The sequence below is a fragment of the Gossypium raimondii genome, chromosome 9 (genome assembly GCF_025698545.1).
Source record: "Gossypium raimondii isolate GPD5lz chromosome 9, ASM2569854v1, whole genome shotgun sequence".
Lineage (NCBI taxonomy): Eukaryota > Viridiplantae > Streptophyta > Magnoliopsida > Malvales > Malvaceae > Gossypium > Gossypium raimondii.
In genome coordinates this window covers 25,765,008-25,780,541 of record NC_068573.1, presented here as the reverse complement: position 1 = coordinate 25,780,541, position 15,534 = coordinate 25,765,008, and the positions used below count along the sequence as shown (strand labels likewise).

At 35.3% G+C, this 15,534-nt stretch overlaps 2 protein-coding genes across 2 annotated transcripts; both read left to right on the top strand.

Annotated features, from left to right (window-relative positions):
- The first annotated feature begins 1,687 nt into the window (after nucleotides 1-1,687).
- Nucleotides 1,688-2,440, top strand: LOC105797515 (uncharacterized). Its single transcript, XM_012627477.2, has one exon. It carries the CDS (start codon nucleotides 1,688-1,690, stop codon nucleotides 2,438-2,440), a length of 753 nt encoding a protein of 250 aa, XP_012482931.2.
- Nucleotides 2,441-12,984: 10,544 nt separating this feature from the next.
- LOC105798582 (formin-like protein 1) lies at nucleotides 12,985-15,198 on the top strand. Its single transcript, XM_052620595.1, has 4 exons — nucleotides 12,985-13,431; nucleotides 13,565-13,750; nucleotides 14,291-14,526; nucleotides 14,873-15,198. The coding sequence occupies exons 1-4, from the start codon at nucleotides 13,100-13,102 to the stop codon at nucleotides 14,899-14,901; spliced, it is 783 nt and encodes a 260-aa protein (XP_052476555.1). The 5' UTR covers nucleotides 12,985-13,099; the 3' UTR covers nucleotides 14,902-15,198.
- Nucleotides 15,199-15,534: the final 336 nt, after the last annotated feature.

Genomic DNA, 15,534 nt, shown 5'->3' with positions numbered 1-15,534 from the left:
GAATGATATATGAAATTGAAGCTGAATGTGTCTAATTTTATATGAAAGAAACAGAGCAATCAAAAGAGTTGTATATTTGGGGATATTTGAATTTTATTGAAACAGGGCTGGATTGATTTCGAAATCCCCTGTTCCAACTTTGGAAAATCACCAAAAATTGTAAAAAAATATTTATGGCTTGAAATTTATATTCTTGGATTCCTTATTGAGTCTATTTTTAATAGAAACAAACGAGAACATTGTTTGAAATTTTTACAGAGAGTTATGTGAATTTTAGTAAGGCGAGATCAGGACTGTCGGGCAGTGGAACAGGGGAAGATTCAATGAATAAACTGTACTAATTGGCCTGACCAAAAATTCTGAAAATTTTATGGTGCAAATTTATATAAATCTAGTTTTGGGAAAAATTTACGGAATTCAATTTCGAGGCCTGTAGCTCCAGATAAAAATAAATTAGTGACCATGACGCAGAAAAACAGTTTGCTGGAAATTGAACAAACAATAGATTTAATTTGTGATTAAAATTGTCTTATGGTGGAATCATGTGAGAAATTTATTTATTTGCTATATGTTTACTTACTAAGCTATATGCTTACTCGTTTTCATTTTCCCCTTGATTATAGTGATATCCATCAACCCGGAACTTGGACGGAGTCAGACAATCATCCACACTATCATCAACGTTTGGGTATTTTGCAACTAGTATTCCGGAAATATGGTATGTATAGACGACTTTATGTAATGTGGCGTAACTATGTATATATATATATGTTATGATTTGGTTTAAATTGTGGTGTTTATTAATGGTTAAATTGTGTATGATTATACAACTGAATTTGCTTGGGAATATTGGAATTGTGTTTGAGATATTGCAGGAGGTTTTATGTAAAAATAAGCAGAAATGCTGCCGAATTTTTTTTAAAAAAAAATCTTGTAATACCTCATACTCTGTTTCGTTAAGGAATACGGGTAAGGGGTGTTACATTTTAGTGGTATCAGAGCTACGGTTTAGTCGGTTCTCGGACCAATAAAATATGTGTGAAAGTCAGTCTATACATGCCATGAATATATTGTGATAGTGTGATGATTTCTGACAATTTAAAATTTTGTTTTATATAGTAAATGGACGCTGACCGAAGTGTGGCAGATGATGTTGAAAGTAATGCGCCTGCTCTCGCACAAGGGACCGCGCGTGAAGAGAGTAGACATGAGACATATAGTCAGGACGAGGCTTGGGAAGCCTTCCTTCGGATGATGAGTGATTGGTATACAGAATATGTCCGTGTAAATCTGAATGTTCCACCTCCTCCACCCCCTCCTATTCCTCAACCGGTTCCCGTAGCTCCACGAAGTGCTGAATTGGTGAGATCGAGTAAACCACCCGTGGATAGAATTCAAAGCATGGGGTGAAGATTTCGGGCTAATGTTGATGATGATCCTAAAAGCCGAGTTTTGGCTTGAAAATACTATCTGGTATTTGATGAATTATCTTGTACTCTGAGGAATGTTTGAAATGTCTTTGTGTCTTTCTTGAAGGATTCGCATACCGTTGGTGGAAAACGTTAATATCGGTGGTTCCAAAAGAAAGAGTTACTCGAGACTTCTTTCAGAGGAATTCGAAAGAAATATGTAAGCCGGGTTTATTGATCAGAAACGCAAGGAGTTTCTCGGATTGAAACAAGGCTGAATGTCGATGAGCGAATATGAACGGGAGTTTGTCCGGCTTAGTAAATATGCCCAGGAATGTGTGCCCACAGAGGCTATGATGTGTAAAAGATTCGAAGAGGGGCTAAACGAAGATATCAGATTGCATGTTGGGGTTTTAGAGTTAAAAGAATTTGTGGTATTGGTTGATCGAGCCTGCAAGGCTGAAGAACTGAGTAAGGAAAAGAGAAGAGCGGAAATGGAAGCTCGAGATGTAAGAAAAAGGTCGATGAGTAGGACCTTTCAATCCCAATCGAAGAAGCTTAAAGGGATAGATCCACGACCAACTGGTTCAGCTGGGTACTCACGTAGAGACCGAGGGAGGTCGTATTCTGGAGCCAGAACTCAAGCTACCTCGATGGCAAGTGTGGGCAATGTGGGGAATACTAGACTTGAGTGCCAACAGTGTGGCAGGCGACATACTGGTGAGTGTTGGGGATTTAAACGAGCTTGTTTTAGATGTGGTTCTCAAGAACACTATATAAGAGATTGCCCTGAGAGAATAGAGGAAGAAAAATTGCAAAGAGTTGGATCGGGTGATATTGTTAGTAGAGGTAGACCACCGAGGAATGTTGGGAGTAAAGCCAGTGGTAAAAGTGTGGTGAAAGATGCAGCTGGGAGATCAGACACTAGAGCGCCTGCCAGGACTTATGCCATACGCACTCGAGAAGATGCCTCATCTCCTGACGTGATTACTGGTACATTTTCTCTTTATGATCTGATGTGGTTGCTTTGATTGACCCTGGTTCGATCTGATGTGGTTTCTTTGATTGACCCTGGTTCTACTCATTCATATGTATGTGTGAATTTGGTGTCTAGTAAGAAATTGCCTATTGAAAATACTGAATTTATAGTTAAAGTATCAAATCCTTTAGGCAAATGTGTCTTAGTCGATAAGGTTTGCAAGAATTGTCCTCTGATGATTCAAGGTCACTGTTTCCCGGCTAATCTGATGTTGTTACCATTTGATGAGTTTGATGTTATTTTGGGGATGGATTGGTTGATATTGCATGATGCCAAGGTAAATTGTAGACAGAAAATTCTTGAATTAAAGTGTGAAAACGGTGAAATTCTCCGGGTTGAAATAGAGGAGCCGAATAAATTGCCTATGGTGATTTCACACATGTCTGCTCAGAAATACTTGAGAAAGGGATGTGAAGCTTATCTTGCTTATGTGTTGAATACTAATATAACTGGGTCGAAGCTTGAATCAGTGTCGGTAGTCTGTGAATTTCCAGACGTATTTCCAGAGGAATTGCCTGGGTTACCTCCGATTAGAGAAGTTGAGTTTTCTATTGACTTGTTACCTGGTACTACACCGATTTCTATTGCACCGTATCGGATGGCTCCGACTGAATTGAAAGAATTAAAGGCTCAGTTACAAGAGTTGACAGATAAAGGATTTGTGAGACCGAGTTTTTCTCCTTGGGGTGCTCCTGTGCTATTCGTGAAAAAGAAAGATGGTTCTATGAGACTTTGTATTGACTATCGTCAGCTCAGCAAAGTGACTATAAAGAACAAGTATCCTTTTTCGAGAATTGATGATTTGTTTGATCAACTAAAAGGGGCAACAGTGTTTTCAAAGATTGATTTGAGGTCTGGTTACTATCAGTTGAGAGTTAAAGAGTCCGATGTGCCGAAAACTGCTTTTAGAACGAGGTATGGACACTATGAATTTCTGGTAATGCCTTTTGGGTTGACTAATGCTCCGGCTATTTTTATGGATTTAATGAACCGAATTTTTCGGCCATATCTGGATAAATTTGTGGTGGTGTTCATAGATGATATTTTAATTTATTCTCGGGATGAATCCGAGCATGCAGAGCATCTGAGAACAGTGTTGCAGATTCTGAGAGAAAAGAAATTGTATGCTAAATTCAGTAAAAGTGAGTTTTGGCTTCGGGAGGTCGGATTTTTGGGACATATAGTTTCAAGTGAAGGTATTCGGGTTGACCCAAGCAAAATTTCAGCAATTGTTGATTGGGAACCACCAAAGAATGTATCTGAAGTTAGAAGCTTTTTGAGCTTAGCCGGGTATTACAGACGCTTTGTCAAGGGATTCTCGATGATTGCTTCTCCTATGACTAAGTTATTACAGAAGAATGTCAAGTTTGAATGGACCGATAAATGTCAGCAAAGCTTCGAGAAATTGAAGGCTTTATTGACCGAGGCACCAGTGTTGGTACAACCTGAGTCAGGGAAGGAGTTTGTAATTTACAGTGATGCATCGTTGAATGGTCTTGGGTGTGTGTTGATGCAAGAGGGCAAAGTAATAGCTTATGCTTCGAGACAACTGAAACCGCATGAGAAGAATTATCCGACGCATGATTTAGAATTGGCTGCCATTGTTTTTGCTTTAAAAATTTGGCGTCATTATTTGTATGGTGAAAAGTGCCGAATCTTCACTGACCATAAGAGCTTGAAGTATTTAATGAGCCAAAAGATTTGAATTTGCGCAACGAAGATGGCTCGAGCTAATTAAAGACTATGAGTTAGTGATTGATTATCACCGGAAAGCTAATGTGATTCTTGATGCCTTGAGCGAAAATCTTTATTTGCTTTGAGAACTATGAGTACGAGATTAACTTTATCGATGATGGTTCAATTTTGGCTGAATTGAGAGTTAGACCGTTATTTCTTCAAAGAAATTCGGAAGCTCAAAAGAATGACAAGAAATTGCAAGCCGGAGAGCTCAGTGAAGCGGTGTTGACTCGATTTTCAAATTGGTTCAGATGATTGCCTGATGTTCCGGGATAGAATATGTGTACCGAGAAATGATGAATTAATCCGAACCATTTTATGCGAGGCACATAGTGGTGATTTGTCAGTTCATCCAGGTAGTGTGAAAATGTATAATGATTTGAAGAAATTGTATTGGTGGCCGGGCATGAAGAAAGACATCTCGGAATTTGTATCAAAGTGTTTAATTTGTCAACAAGTGAAAGCTGAGCACCAAGTACCATCGGGTTTACTTCAGCCGATAATGATTCCAGAATGGAAATGGGATAGTATCACAATGGATTTTGTGACAGGATTGCCTTTAACTCCAAAGAAGAAATATGCTATTTGGGTAATTGTTGATAGATTGACAAAGTCAGCCCATTTTATTCTGGTACGCATTGATTACTCACTTGACAGGTTGGCGGAGTTATATGTTGCTGAAATAGTGAGATTACACGGGGTTCCTAAATCTATTATATCAGATAGAGATCCGAGGTTTACATCGAGGTTTTGGATAAAGTTGCAGGAAGCGCTGGGTACGAAACTGAACTTTAGTACAGCGTTCCATCCACAAACTGACGGGCAATCAGAAAGAGTGATTCAAGTTCTTGAAGACATACTCCGGTGTTGTGTTCTAGAATTTGAAGGCAGTTGGGAGAAATATCTACCATTGGTTGAATTTGCTTATAACAATAGTTATCAGTCGAGTATACGAATGGCACCGTATGAAGCATTATATGGGCGTAAGTGTAGAACTCCTTTATATTGGACCGAACTCGGTGAAAATTGGATTCATGGAGTTGATTTGATGAAAGAAACTGAAGAAAAAATGAAAATAATCCGTGACTGTTTAAAAGCTGCTTCGGATCGGCAAAAATCATATGCGGATTTAAAGAGGAAAGAAATTGAGTTTCAAGTGGGTGATAAAGTGTTCTTGAAAGTATCTCCATGGAAGAAAATTCTGAGATTTGGTCGTAAAGGCAAATTGAGTCCACGTTTTATTGGACCGTATGAAGTTATTGAGAGAATTGGACCAGTAGCTTATCGATTAGCTTTACCGGCAGAGTTGGAAAGGATACATAATGTATTTCATGTATCGATGTTGCGACGTTATCGTTCGGATCCTTCACATATAGTCTCTCCTGCAGAGATTGAAATTCGACCGGATATGACTTATGACTTATGAGGATATCATCCACACTATCATCAACGTTTGGGTATTTTGCAACTAGTATTTCGAAAATATGGCATGTATAGACGACTTTATGTAATGTGGCGTAACTATGTATATATATATGTTATGATTCGGTTTAAATTGTGGTGTTTATTAATGGTTAAATTGTGTATGATTATACAACTGAATTTGCTTGGGAATTTTGGAATTGTGTTTGAGATATTGCAGGAGGTTTTATGTAAAAATAAACAGAAATGCTGCCGAATTTTTAAAAAAAAAAATCTAGTAATACCTCATACTCTGTTTCGTTAAGGAATACGGGTAAGGGGTGTTACAATACCTTACACTATAGTATCCCATACAAAGTGTCCATATTGTATAACTAAAATTTTAAGTACTTACTTGGATCGGTATCGGGGTCTTGGTTTCACTTATCCAAAAGTTAAAAAATAATTTCAAGAAAATCCCAATTTAGAAACAATTTTTCTTAAAAATAATTTAGACCCAAAAACACACAGTCGAGTTTCTGAACCTAGCTCTGATACCACCAAATGTAACACTCCATACCTAGCCTAAACGTTACAGTTAGATTATAAAGGTCACATTTCAAAACAAAGAACAAAGAAAACAATTTTTTTAGTAAAAGAAAAATAGTTTTTATGTGAGTTGAAAGTTACACCGTCTTGTTATTAGTAAATCGTTTCGATCATGTTAAAATCCTAAGTTAAATTCTCCCATAACTAAATCATACCAACTCATTTTATTGAAAACCTCAAACTTAACTTACATTAGTTATTACTTGAAAAACTTATCGTTTAATCTTAGTTATCTTAGATAGGATTATGGCAAAATGAGCCATCTGAGTCCTAATAAACTAAACGATCCATAAGTTGTCTAAAGCTAACAACCAAAATAAAGTTCGTAATGTCCAATTAAGATGAACATAATAAAACCATAAAATATCATGTTGAGGATGTGAAACCCAAGCCTCCTGAGACGCCATTCGCTATTAGATCGGAGGATTCCTAAATCAAAACATGTAGAATCGTGAGCTAATAACCCAGTGAGCGATTTGGCCCATTGCCCCAATTCATGCATTTAATATACATTAATTTTATAGTAAAATATCACATAATGCATTTGTTCCAAATGTTTCATATCATATCAAATCCATACAGTTATAACTTGTCATACAGTGGTGTAACATGCTAAACTACAACTTATCAAACCATAACACACATATCATAAACCTACCCCCATTCGCTATACACTATCTCTGTCCAACCAACCACACCATAATGGACTACAAAAGTCCATCCATCCAATCACACCAATATGTGGCAGGATGCCACTTAACAATCTGCAACTGACCTGCCACACATATAATTTTGTGGTCTAGCTGCAATATTTGATGTATAAACTGCCATAAACACTACCTCCGTCATACATATCCCGCCCTGAAACGTACATATCATACACATGCCTTATACGTATCGTAATCTCAAATAGATGGCATATTCACATATAGCATATATTACATGTCATACTCATATACATACTTACCCAATACATATTTAAATCATTAGTTTTTAATCCAAGTTTAACATATTTACCATGATTTTCAAGCTGTTCAAATGTGCTTAAAGACAAAACTTACAGTTTTCTGACCTACGTGTTGTCCTCGGATCCAAATATCTTTTCCCCTAAATGACCCTTAATTGGGCCTTAAAATTTGTCAAAAAGGCCTCTGCATCCCAAAAACCCGCCCGTGTAGCCCACATGGTCCACCCACATGATCTGTAAAGATCTACAAGACTGTGTGTCTCACACGACCTAGCCACATGAGCTACACAATCTCACACGACCGTGTACTGCACACAGCCACTATGCACAGTTTGAAAAATCCCACACGGCCATGTGAAAACTACCAATTTTGAAGAAGCGTCTGTTTTGCGATTTTTATCGAATTTTAAATGGATTTTTGGGTTGTTTTCACCCACCTGATTGTGTAAATAATCAACCACGCTATCGGAAGCCCACGAACCTATAATCAACCATTAAAACAAACTAATTACTCATCAATCATCCCAAAAGCCTACTCCAAAATACCTTTTTTCCATACAAAACAGTTTCCAAAGAATGAGTTCAAACACTTAGTCTTCACGCACAATGATCAAAATCAACCCTTACACCATCGGAGGATCTTGATCTACTACTCCTTCACCTAAAAAGAATGAACCAATCGCACTAAGTATTAAAAAGATATATTTCTACATAAACTAATTGATAAACTACCAGACAAGGATGAGTAGAAACAAACAATGCCAAAAGAATACCCAAACAACTCACACCAATTTATCTTCCTACAGCCCACACAAATTCCACTCAACCTCCTAACCATAACAACGAAGGCCCCACAAGACAAAAGTGTCAAAAACTGAAATCAAAAGCATAAAAGAACGAGCAATGGCAACAAGAAAACAAGATGAAAGTGTACAATAACCAAACAAAAGATGAACCAAAAGAAGGAATTTTGAGTGGCAAATTGGCAGCCAAAAGAAAAGAACGTGAAACCCAAAAAGAAGGGTTTAGGGTGGTTATAAAAGAATAAAAATAAGGGGTATTTATTTTAATTAAAATCAAATTAAATCTGATAATATCTTAATCCCCATCCAAAGCCCCGCATGTTGAAACTTTTAAAATTTAAACTAAACTCTAGTTCTCAACAAGCCTCACATAAAAGAAAACTATTCTATAATTCGCACCCAACAAGACTCAAACATAGGACCCAAAGCGAACGCCCAAGGAACTTAACCACCAAACTAAGACAACTTATCTAACAACCAAACACATTCAAAAATCTAAAAATATTTGGGGCATTACAACCTTGGTTAATTTTTTTAATTAAACATATTAATATTCTAATCTTGATTATGAAAGTTTAGTGGTTTTATTATCATTCTCCAGTAACTTCTATTTAAAATTTGTCAAATATTCACTAGCTTGAGACCATTGACACAAAGCATATTTTCAATAATGGTGGAAGAATTTATACCTATAAAACCAATAACTTCAATAAGTCCTTTGGAGTTATCACCAAATGTAACATTTCTTCCAATTTTTGGCATTACCTTCATGAAATTGCTTTTTCCTCTGGTCATTCCTTAAAGCATCCACTATCAAGGTGCCAATAATTCTTCTTTAAGTTGCTAGGCTGGAAGCAATGCTCTCCCTCCTACAAACACAAAATTAAACTTTGGATTTTTGTACCCAAATTTTCTTGTGTCCATTAGCATTAGTTTTTACAATCTTTTTCCCTTTAAGAATCTATTTCTTCAAAGCATATTTATTTTAATATGTGTTTAATTCTTTTAAAAGTCACACACTCCTAGTGAATTTGCTTATAAATATGAGTTTTCTTAAAGGACAAACTTGCCTATAATATCCATTTTTGTGACAATGAGTGCATGAAAGTAAGGCATTTTGGTTTCTCAAAAAAAAATTCCTTATTTTTGTGAATTTATAGATCCCAAACCACTATTGCCAAAGAAAGCTCTTTAAGACTCAAGCATGTCATTGAATTTTTGTTCCCGATATGGAACAGGCAAAAAGAATCATACAAGTTCTTATTCTTTATGTTCAAATAATCAATTTGAACTTGTATTCCATTCAATTCCTTTTTTATCTTTTCCTTGGCTATGGTTAGAGATTCATTTTTCTCTTTTAATTTTAAAATCATTTTATTTTATTTGGAGTTTATAATCTCAAACTCCATAGCAAAGCTCATCAAAGGCATCTTGTAATTCATCAAAAGTGTATTCATTTAAAACACTAGGATTAGAGATTACCTTTGGCTCATCAATAGCCATGAGACATAGATTGGCAACTTTATGTTCTTCGTCACTATCGGCAGAGTCGTTATCACTCCAAGTTGTCATCATGGCTTTTTTCTTTTATTTTAATATCCTCTTCTTCTTTCATTAAGGACATTCAGATTTGATAGAACCCAGATTTTTGCACTCATAGCATATAATAGGGTCCTTTTCCTTCTTACTTGATTCACCTTTGATGATGTCTCTCCATAGAAATCTTTTGGCTTTATTGAATTTCATAAATTTCTTGAACTTTCTTGCAAACATCACCATTTCCTCATCCTCATCATCATTACTAGATTCGTCATTTTTCTCATGAGTTGTAGACTTGAATGTTGCTTCCACTTTCTTTTGAGCTTTCTTGGTCTCTTGTGCATTGTGATTGATCTTCATTATGTCAACAAGGACCCAATGAGCTCATCAAGTGAAAGGATGTTAAGATCCTTTGACTCCTCTATAGCCATCACTTTAGCTCCCCATGATTTTGGGAGGCTATTTAACATCTTCCTCACTATATCCTTTTTGGCATAGGTCTTCCCAAGAGCCTTGAGACCATTAATGATATCGATAAAGTGGTCAAACATCTTCTTGATTCCTTCATTAGGTGTTGCCTTAAAGAGTTCATAATCAAGGGTGAGGAAGGTAATCTTGAACTCCTTGACTCTACTTGTACCCTCATGATCGATTTCAAGCTTGTCTCATATCTCTTTGGCATTATCACACAAAGAGACTCTATTGTATTCTTTGGGACCAAAGGCATAAAATAAAGCATGCATAGCTTTGGCATTTAGTTGCACCGTCTTTGATATCAACATCATCCCATTCATTTTCCTCATTGGTGACAATGACACCATCAAATTTTTTCTTTGAAATGGATGTCCCATTTGTAATCACCTTCCATACTTCAAAATCATTTGCTTGGATGAATAGTTTCATTATTTTCCTCCAATATGAGTAGTTGGTGTCATTAAATAGATGAGGCCTTGTAGTGGAATGACCTTCTCCTAACATAGTAGAATTTTGTTCCAATTCCATGAGATAAACTTCTTGGTTTCTTGCTTTCCATATTGAGCTTCTTGAGGATTTTCTTCTTGGTTGTTATATCCTCTTCATTGATCAATCTCCGATACCAATTGTTAAACTTGATAATCACCAAGATGATGGTGAATGGGTGTTTTAAAAATCTAAGAAAATATGCTAAACAATGGAGGCTCCAGAATTTATAGTAGTTCAACCCCAATTGCCTACCTCCACTATCTTAGCTTACCACAACTAAAGATTTCCCAAATTTTCTAGACTTGAACCTTTCAAGGATAAGGATTAACCTTTACAAAACACTATCTTTTCAATAGGCAAGCTAAAGCCACTTCTCTTAAGGTTTTCTCAAACACTTACAAAGATGAGAAATAAAAGCAAGGATTAAAGACACCTATCAAATGAAGATATTATAATAATAAAGACTCAATGACAATACAACACTTGAAAAGAATAAAAGAGATAAAAGCCCAAGTGTGTGTATGAAGAACAAAGAGAATATCAATGAAAAGATTGGATTTTTGTACAATCGACTTTATAAACTTGTTTCATGTCTTCAATATGGAGCTATTGACTTGTATTTTTGTCTTTTAACAACCTTGGGGATGTTTGGGGATGTTGGGAGTAAATTAGATTCGTTGCAACATTAAATTCATGCATTAATTTGCATATGACTTGCATCAATAAAAGTGGACCTGTGCTGGCAAAAGTCTTAAAAAATGTGACCGTTGGAGCCTAATGTACTAGTAGAAGACCACTTGTATCGGTAGAAGTCTGAGGGTTTCAAGGGTTCAAACTTGAATCGACAGAAGGTGTAGGGGAACCCAAAAATGCTCACTGACTGACTTGTATTAGTAGAAACCCCCAAGTATCGGTAGAAGTCTAGAGGAATTCTTAGGGTGCTCTCTGACTTAATTCTATCGATACAAGTATCCACTTGTATGAGTAGAAATGTCCCAATAAGGTAAAATTGGTCTTGAATAGATATTTTTCAAAGACATTTTACAATTATAATTTCTAGACAGTTAACTAAGTGAGAATTTAAGTTTGACTTTATTAAATCAAAACATTTGAAAGACTAGAACTACCAAGAGGGTACGTAACTGGTGGGGGTACAGCAAATGTCTTTTTATGGATAATTTTCTTACCTCGACTTCAACTGATTGGACCTTATTTTGAGGTTTTTTTATTTTGAATATATTATATAAAATAATATTTAAAGAAATAGTTCAAATTTTAAATTATTTAATAAAATAGATTAAATTAGTGGTAACAAATAAAAGCGTTTTTTCTTATCATTTATCTATTTTGTTAAATAATTATATTGTACCATCCTGTAAAATACAATATAAGTTTAAGGAAATACGCCTTAAGTTAAAGTAAAACTCAAAGCCTAAGCTTTATAAATTAATTTAATTAGCAAGAAACATGCAAATAACAAATTACCATCAATTCAACAAATATCGTATTTATCGTTTTTCAGAAGACAAAATTAATATAAGATTAAAAACTATACTATATATATCTATTGAGTTTAATCATATGATATATTTCATAAATTAATTCAATAAATTTATTGAAATTATAAGAGAGAGGGGGAAGAGACGCTTGCAATGTTAAGATGAAAATGAAAGGGTATTGAAACCCTAAATATTTTTTATTGGAATTATAAAGGTTTGAATTAAAAGTTATCGGGGTTATTTTCGATTTAATCCCTTCAATATTTTGATCCCATGCCATGAATCCCTGAAACCATTTTTGTTTAATTTAACCTTGAGCCTAGTTTAAGTTTTATAATTAAGTCCAAAGCCCAGCTTCCAGTTTATTCAATTTGATCTTAGTGGTTTGTTTAAAGTTTTTTACGTTGTAACTTTTAATTTATTCGGTAGAGGTCTTTCCATGAGGTTTATTATTATTTGTATTAATTTACGTTTGATCTTGATGAACACATGTTCTTTGACCATTATCTTGTTTTAGTTATTTATTTTATTTACATTGCTGAAATTTTAGATATAAAGTTCGTAGAAAGTATTACAAACGTCTAAATGAGATATCAAGATTGTTTCTTTTTTTTTTTTACAAAGGGTACGAGAGTGGTTCTCAAGATTGGATGGCAATGTCATATTTTCAAATATATGAAATGAATATTGTTTTCAATAAAATGATTTAATATAAAAACTAGTTATTTTTTAGGGTAAATTATTTCGTTAATCACTTTAAATAGTGATTGTTCTTATTTTGGTCGCTCCAAGATTTTTTTTGTTAATTTGGTCATTCTAAAAAGAAACTAATTGTGCAATACTATTTTGGGGTGACAATAGGAACAATCCTTATTTAGGGTCTGTTTGATAGGGGAAAAATATTTTCCGGAATTGATTTTCCACATTTTCCGGTGTTTGTTTGTTGGAAAATGAATTCCGTTAGGAAAACATTTTACAAACACGGGTAAAATCCAAAGCTTTTTTTTGGAAATTGTCTTACCCATTTCTCAACCGTAAGACATTTTCCCTTTCTCCTTTCTCTTCTTCAACCTTCTTCAACTCCGTTCTCATCTTCAGCTTCTTCATTACTAAGAAGAGATTCGGAGAAGCCTATGTTGACTCCACCGCCGCCATCGCCACCACCTCCTCCTCCGCTTCCTCCGAAGCAACGATGGCTCTGGGAGAAACCACTTCCATCAGCATCTATAATAAAACAGATATCGAAGCCGCCTCCTCTTGTGCCCCCTTCGATGCCTTTTATGACACACAACCCAATTAGTATTTCTCAAGTCGAGTTGCCTACAAGGTCTGAGTCTGAGGCAGTGGAGGAAAAGGATGCGGAGGAGGCTTCAAAACCCAAGTTAAAGCCTTTACATTGGGATAAAGTACGAGCCAGCTCTGATCGTGAAATGGTGTGGGATCACCTCAGATCAAGCTCATTCAAGTATGATTTCAACCTCTAGTTAATTGTAAACTATGGGGTTCTTGTCAGATCTTTTAGTTTTAGTTGAATTAAGGTTTTCTTCACGTGGTTCTACTCCTTGCTTGAATACTGTCTAAGAGTTCGGCTTCTGCAGGTTGAATGAGGAGATGATTGAAACACTATTTGTCGCAAAAACACCGAAGCAAGCAACTCCACGTTCTGTTCTTCCTTCACCAAACCAAGATAATAGAGTGTTGGATCCCAAAAAGGCACAAAACATAGCAATTTTGTTGAGGGCAATCAATGTGACCGTCGAAGAAGTTTGTGAAGCCCTTTTAGACTTATCACTTATAACTTTTTGGTTTATTGATTGCAATTGTGGTTCAAGTTTTGTTGATTTTAAGACTTAAAAATGTACATAACTTGCACAAAGGTCATTAAGCTGGTCTGCTGGATATGGAATTGGTATTCATTTGTCCTTATTTTCCTTGAACATTACTTAATGAAAGTTTTCTGCTGAAATTGTAGTTTGTCTTTCTAGGATTGAAAAAGGTTTTTGATAATTTGCATCACTATGCTTAACTGATGATCCCAACTTAAATGGTTGACTGTTTTGAATGAATCCAACCCTGAGATTACCTTTGAGTATACTGAAGAAATATTCTCACTAGATGTGAATATCTGCTTCTATTTTTGGAATTAGTTAGTATCATACAAGACCATAAGTGAAATTCATATTTTTGGGAACCAATAGTCTGAGTTTGTATTGCCTACAAATGATATTTGTTGAGCTTTAATATCCTTGCCATGACTGGCCATATGGTTTCCTATATTTGGAGTTATTATGTATGGGCACTAAAAATCTCATCAATGATGGTACAGGTAATGCTGATACACTCGGCACTGAACTTCTTGAAAGTTTATTGAAAATGGCTCCGACCAAGGAAGAAGAACGCAAGTTGAAGGACTACAAAGATGATTCACCAGTCAAGCTTGGGCCAGCTGAGAAGTTTTTAAAAGCAGTTCTTGATATACCCTTTGCGTTCAAAAGGGTGGATGCAATGCTCTACATGGCTAACTTCGAGTCTGAAGTTGAATACCTTAAAAAATCTTTAAGTTAGTTCATACCTGACAGCTTGGTTTTAGTCTATAAGCTTGCCTAAGCGTGTGAACAAGAAGAATATTCTTGTAATATGGTTTTTTTGGGTACAACTACATGTGTTCTTGTAATATGTTGAATATAGTAACCATTTCAATGGTCTAAAAAATGCATGTGTGCGAGTTCACTGAGATGAGCGCTCTAGCAGTGCTCCTACCGACAGAATATTGCCTCATTTGCTTTAAGACGAGTCATATGCTTTGTTTTCATTTTGTAGATTTAAATGTATACCAACAAAACCTATATTGTTGCTTTATTATCAATTGTATTAAGCCGTATCCTGTTGGTTTGTCCTTTTTACAGAATGCTTGCGAGGAATTGAGAACCAGTAGGATGTTTTTTAAGCTTCTAGAGGCTGTGCTCAAGACTGGGAACCGCATGAATGTCGGGGACAAACCGTGGTGATGCCCATGCCTTCAAACTTGATACACTCCTTGAACTTGTTGATATGAAGGGTGCGGATAGGAAGACCACACTCCTGCATTTTGTTGTACAAGAAATAAATCAATTTAAAGATTAATATTGTAGCTTAATAATTGAGTATTATTATAAATAAATCAATGCAATATATGTAAAAACAATTTAAAATATAAAAATTTATTAATATATATTAATATATGTAAAAACAACTTTTTCGGAAAATATTTTCAAGAATCACCAAACAATGAGAAAATATTTTACATGATTCAATCAAACACCGAAAATATTTTCCAGTAAATCATTTTACAGAAAAGTAAAACATTTTCCAGAAATTATTTTACGGAAAACATTTTACTAGCAATCAAACGGACCCTTAAAGTGACCAATGGATAGTTTACCCTAATTTTAGAGTGACTAATGTAAAAATGCACAGTCAACATTCCATTACCATTTAACGTGGAGTGACTAATTTAATCAATTTTTTTAAACGTTAAATAAGAATATCCCTACTTAAAATGGTTAGCGGATAATTTATCCCACTTTTT

What these genes read in the sequence shown, in the direction of transcription:
- LOC105797515 (XM_012627477.2), top strand. Translation starts at nt 1,688, where the DNA reads ATGTCGATGAGCGAATATGAACGGGAGTTTGTCCGGCTTAGTAAATAT.
- LOC105798582 (XM_052620595.1), top strand. Translation starts at nt 13,100, where the DNA reads ATGTTGACTCCACCGCCGCCATCGCCACCACCTCCTCCTCCGCTTCCT. An exon ending in CTCAGATCAAGCTCATTCAA is followed by an intron (nt 13,432 to 13,564) that starts GTATGATTTCAA and finishes CGGCTTCTGCAG; the next exon opens with GTTGAATGAGGAGATGATTG. An exon ending in GTTTGTGAAGCCCTTTTAGA is followed by an intron (nt 13,751 to 14,290) that starts CTTATCACTTAT and finishes CAATGATGGTAC; the next exon opens with AGGTAATGCTGATACACTCG.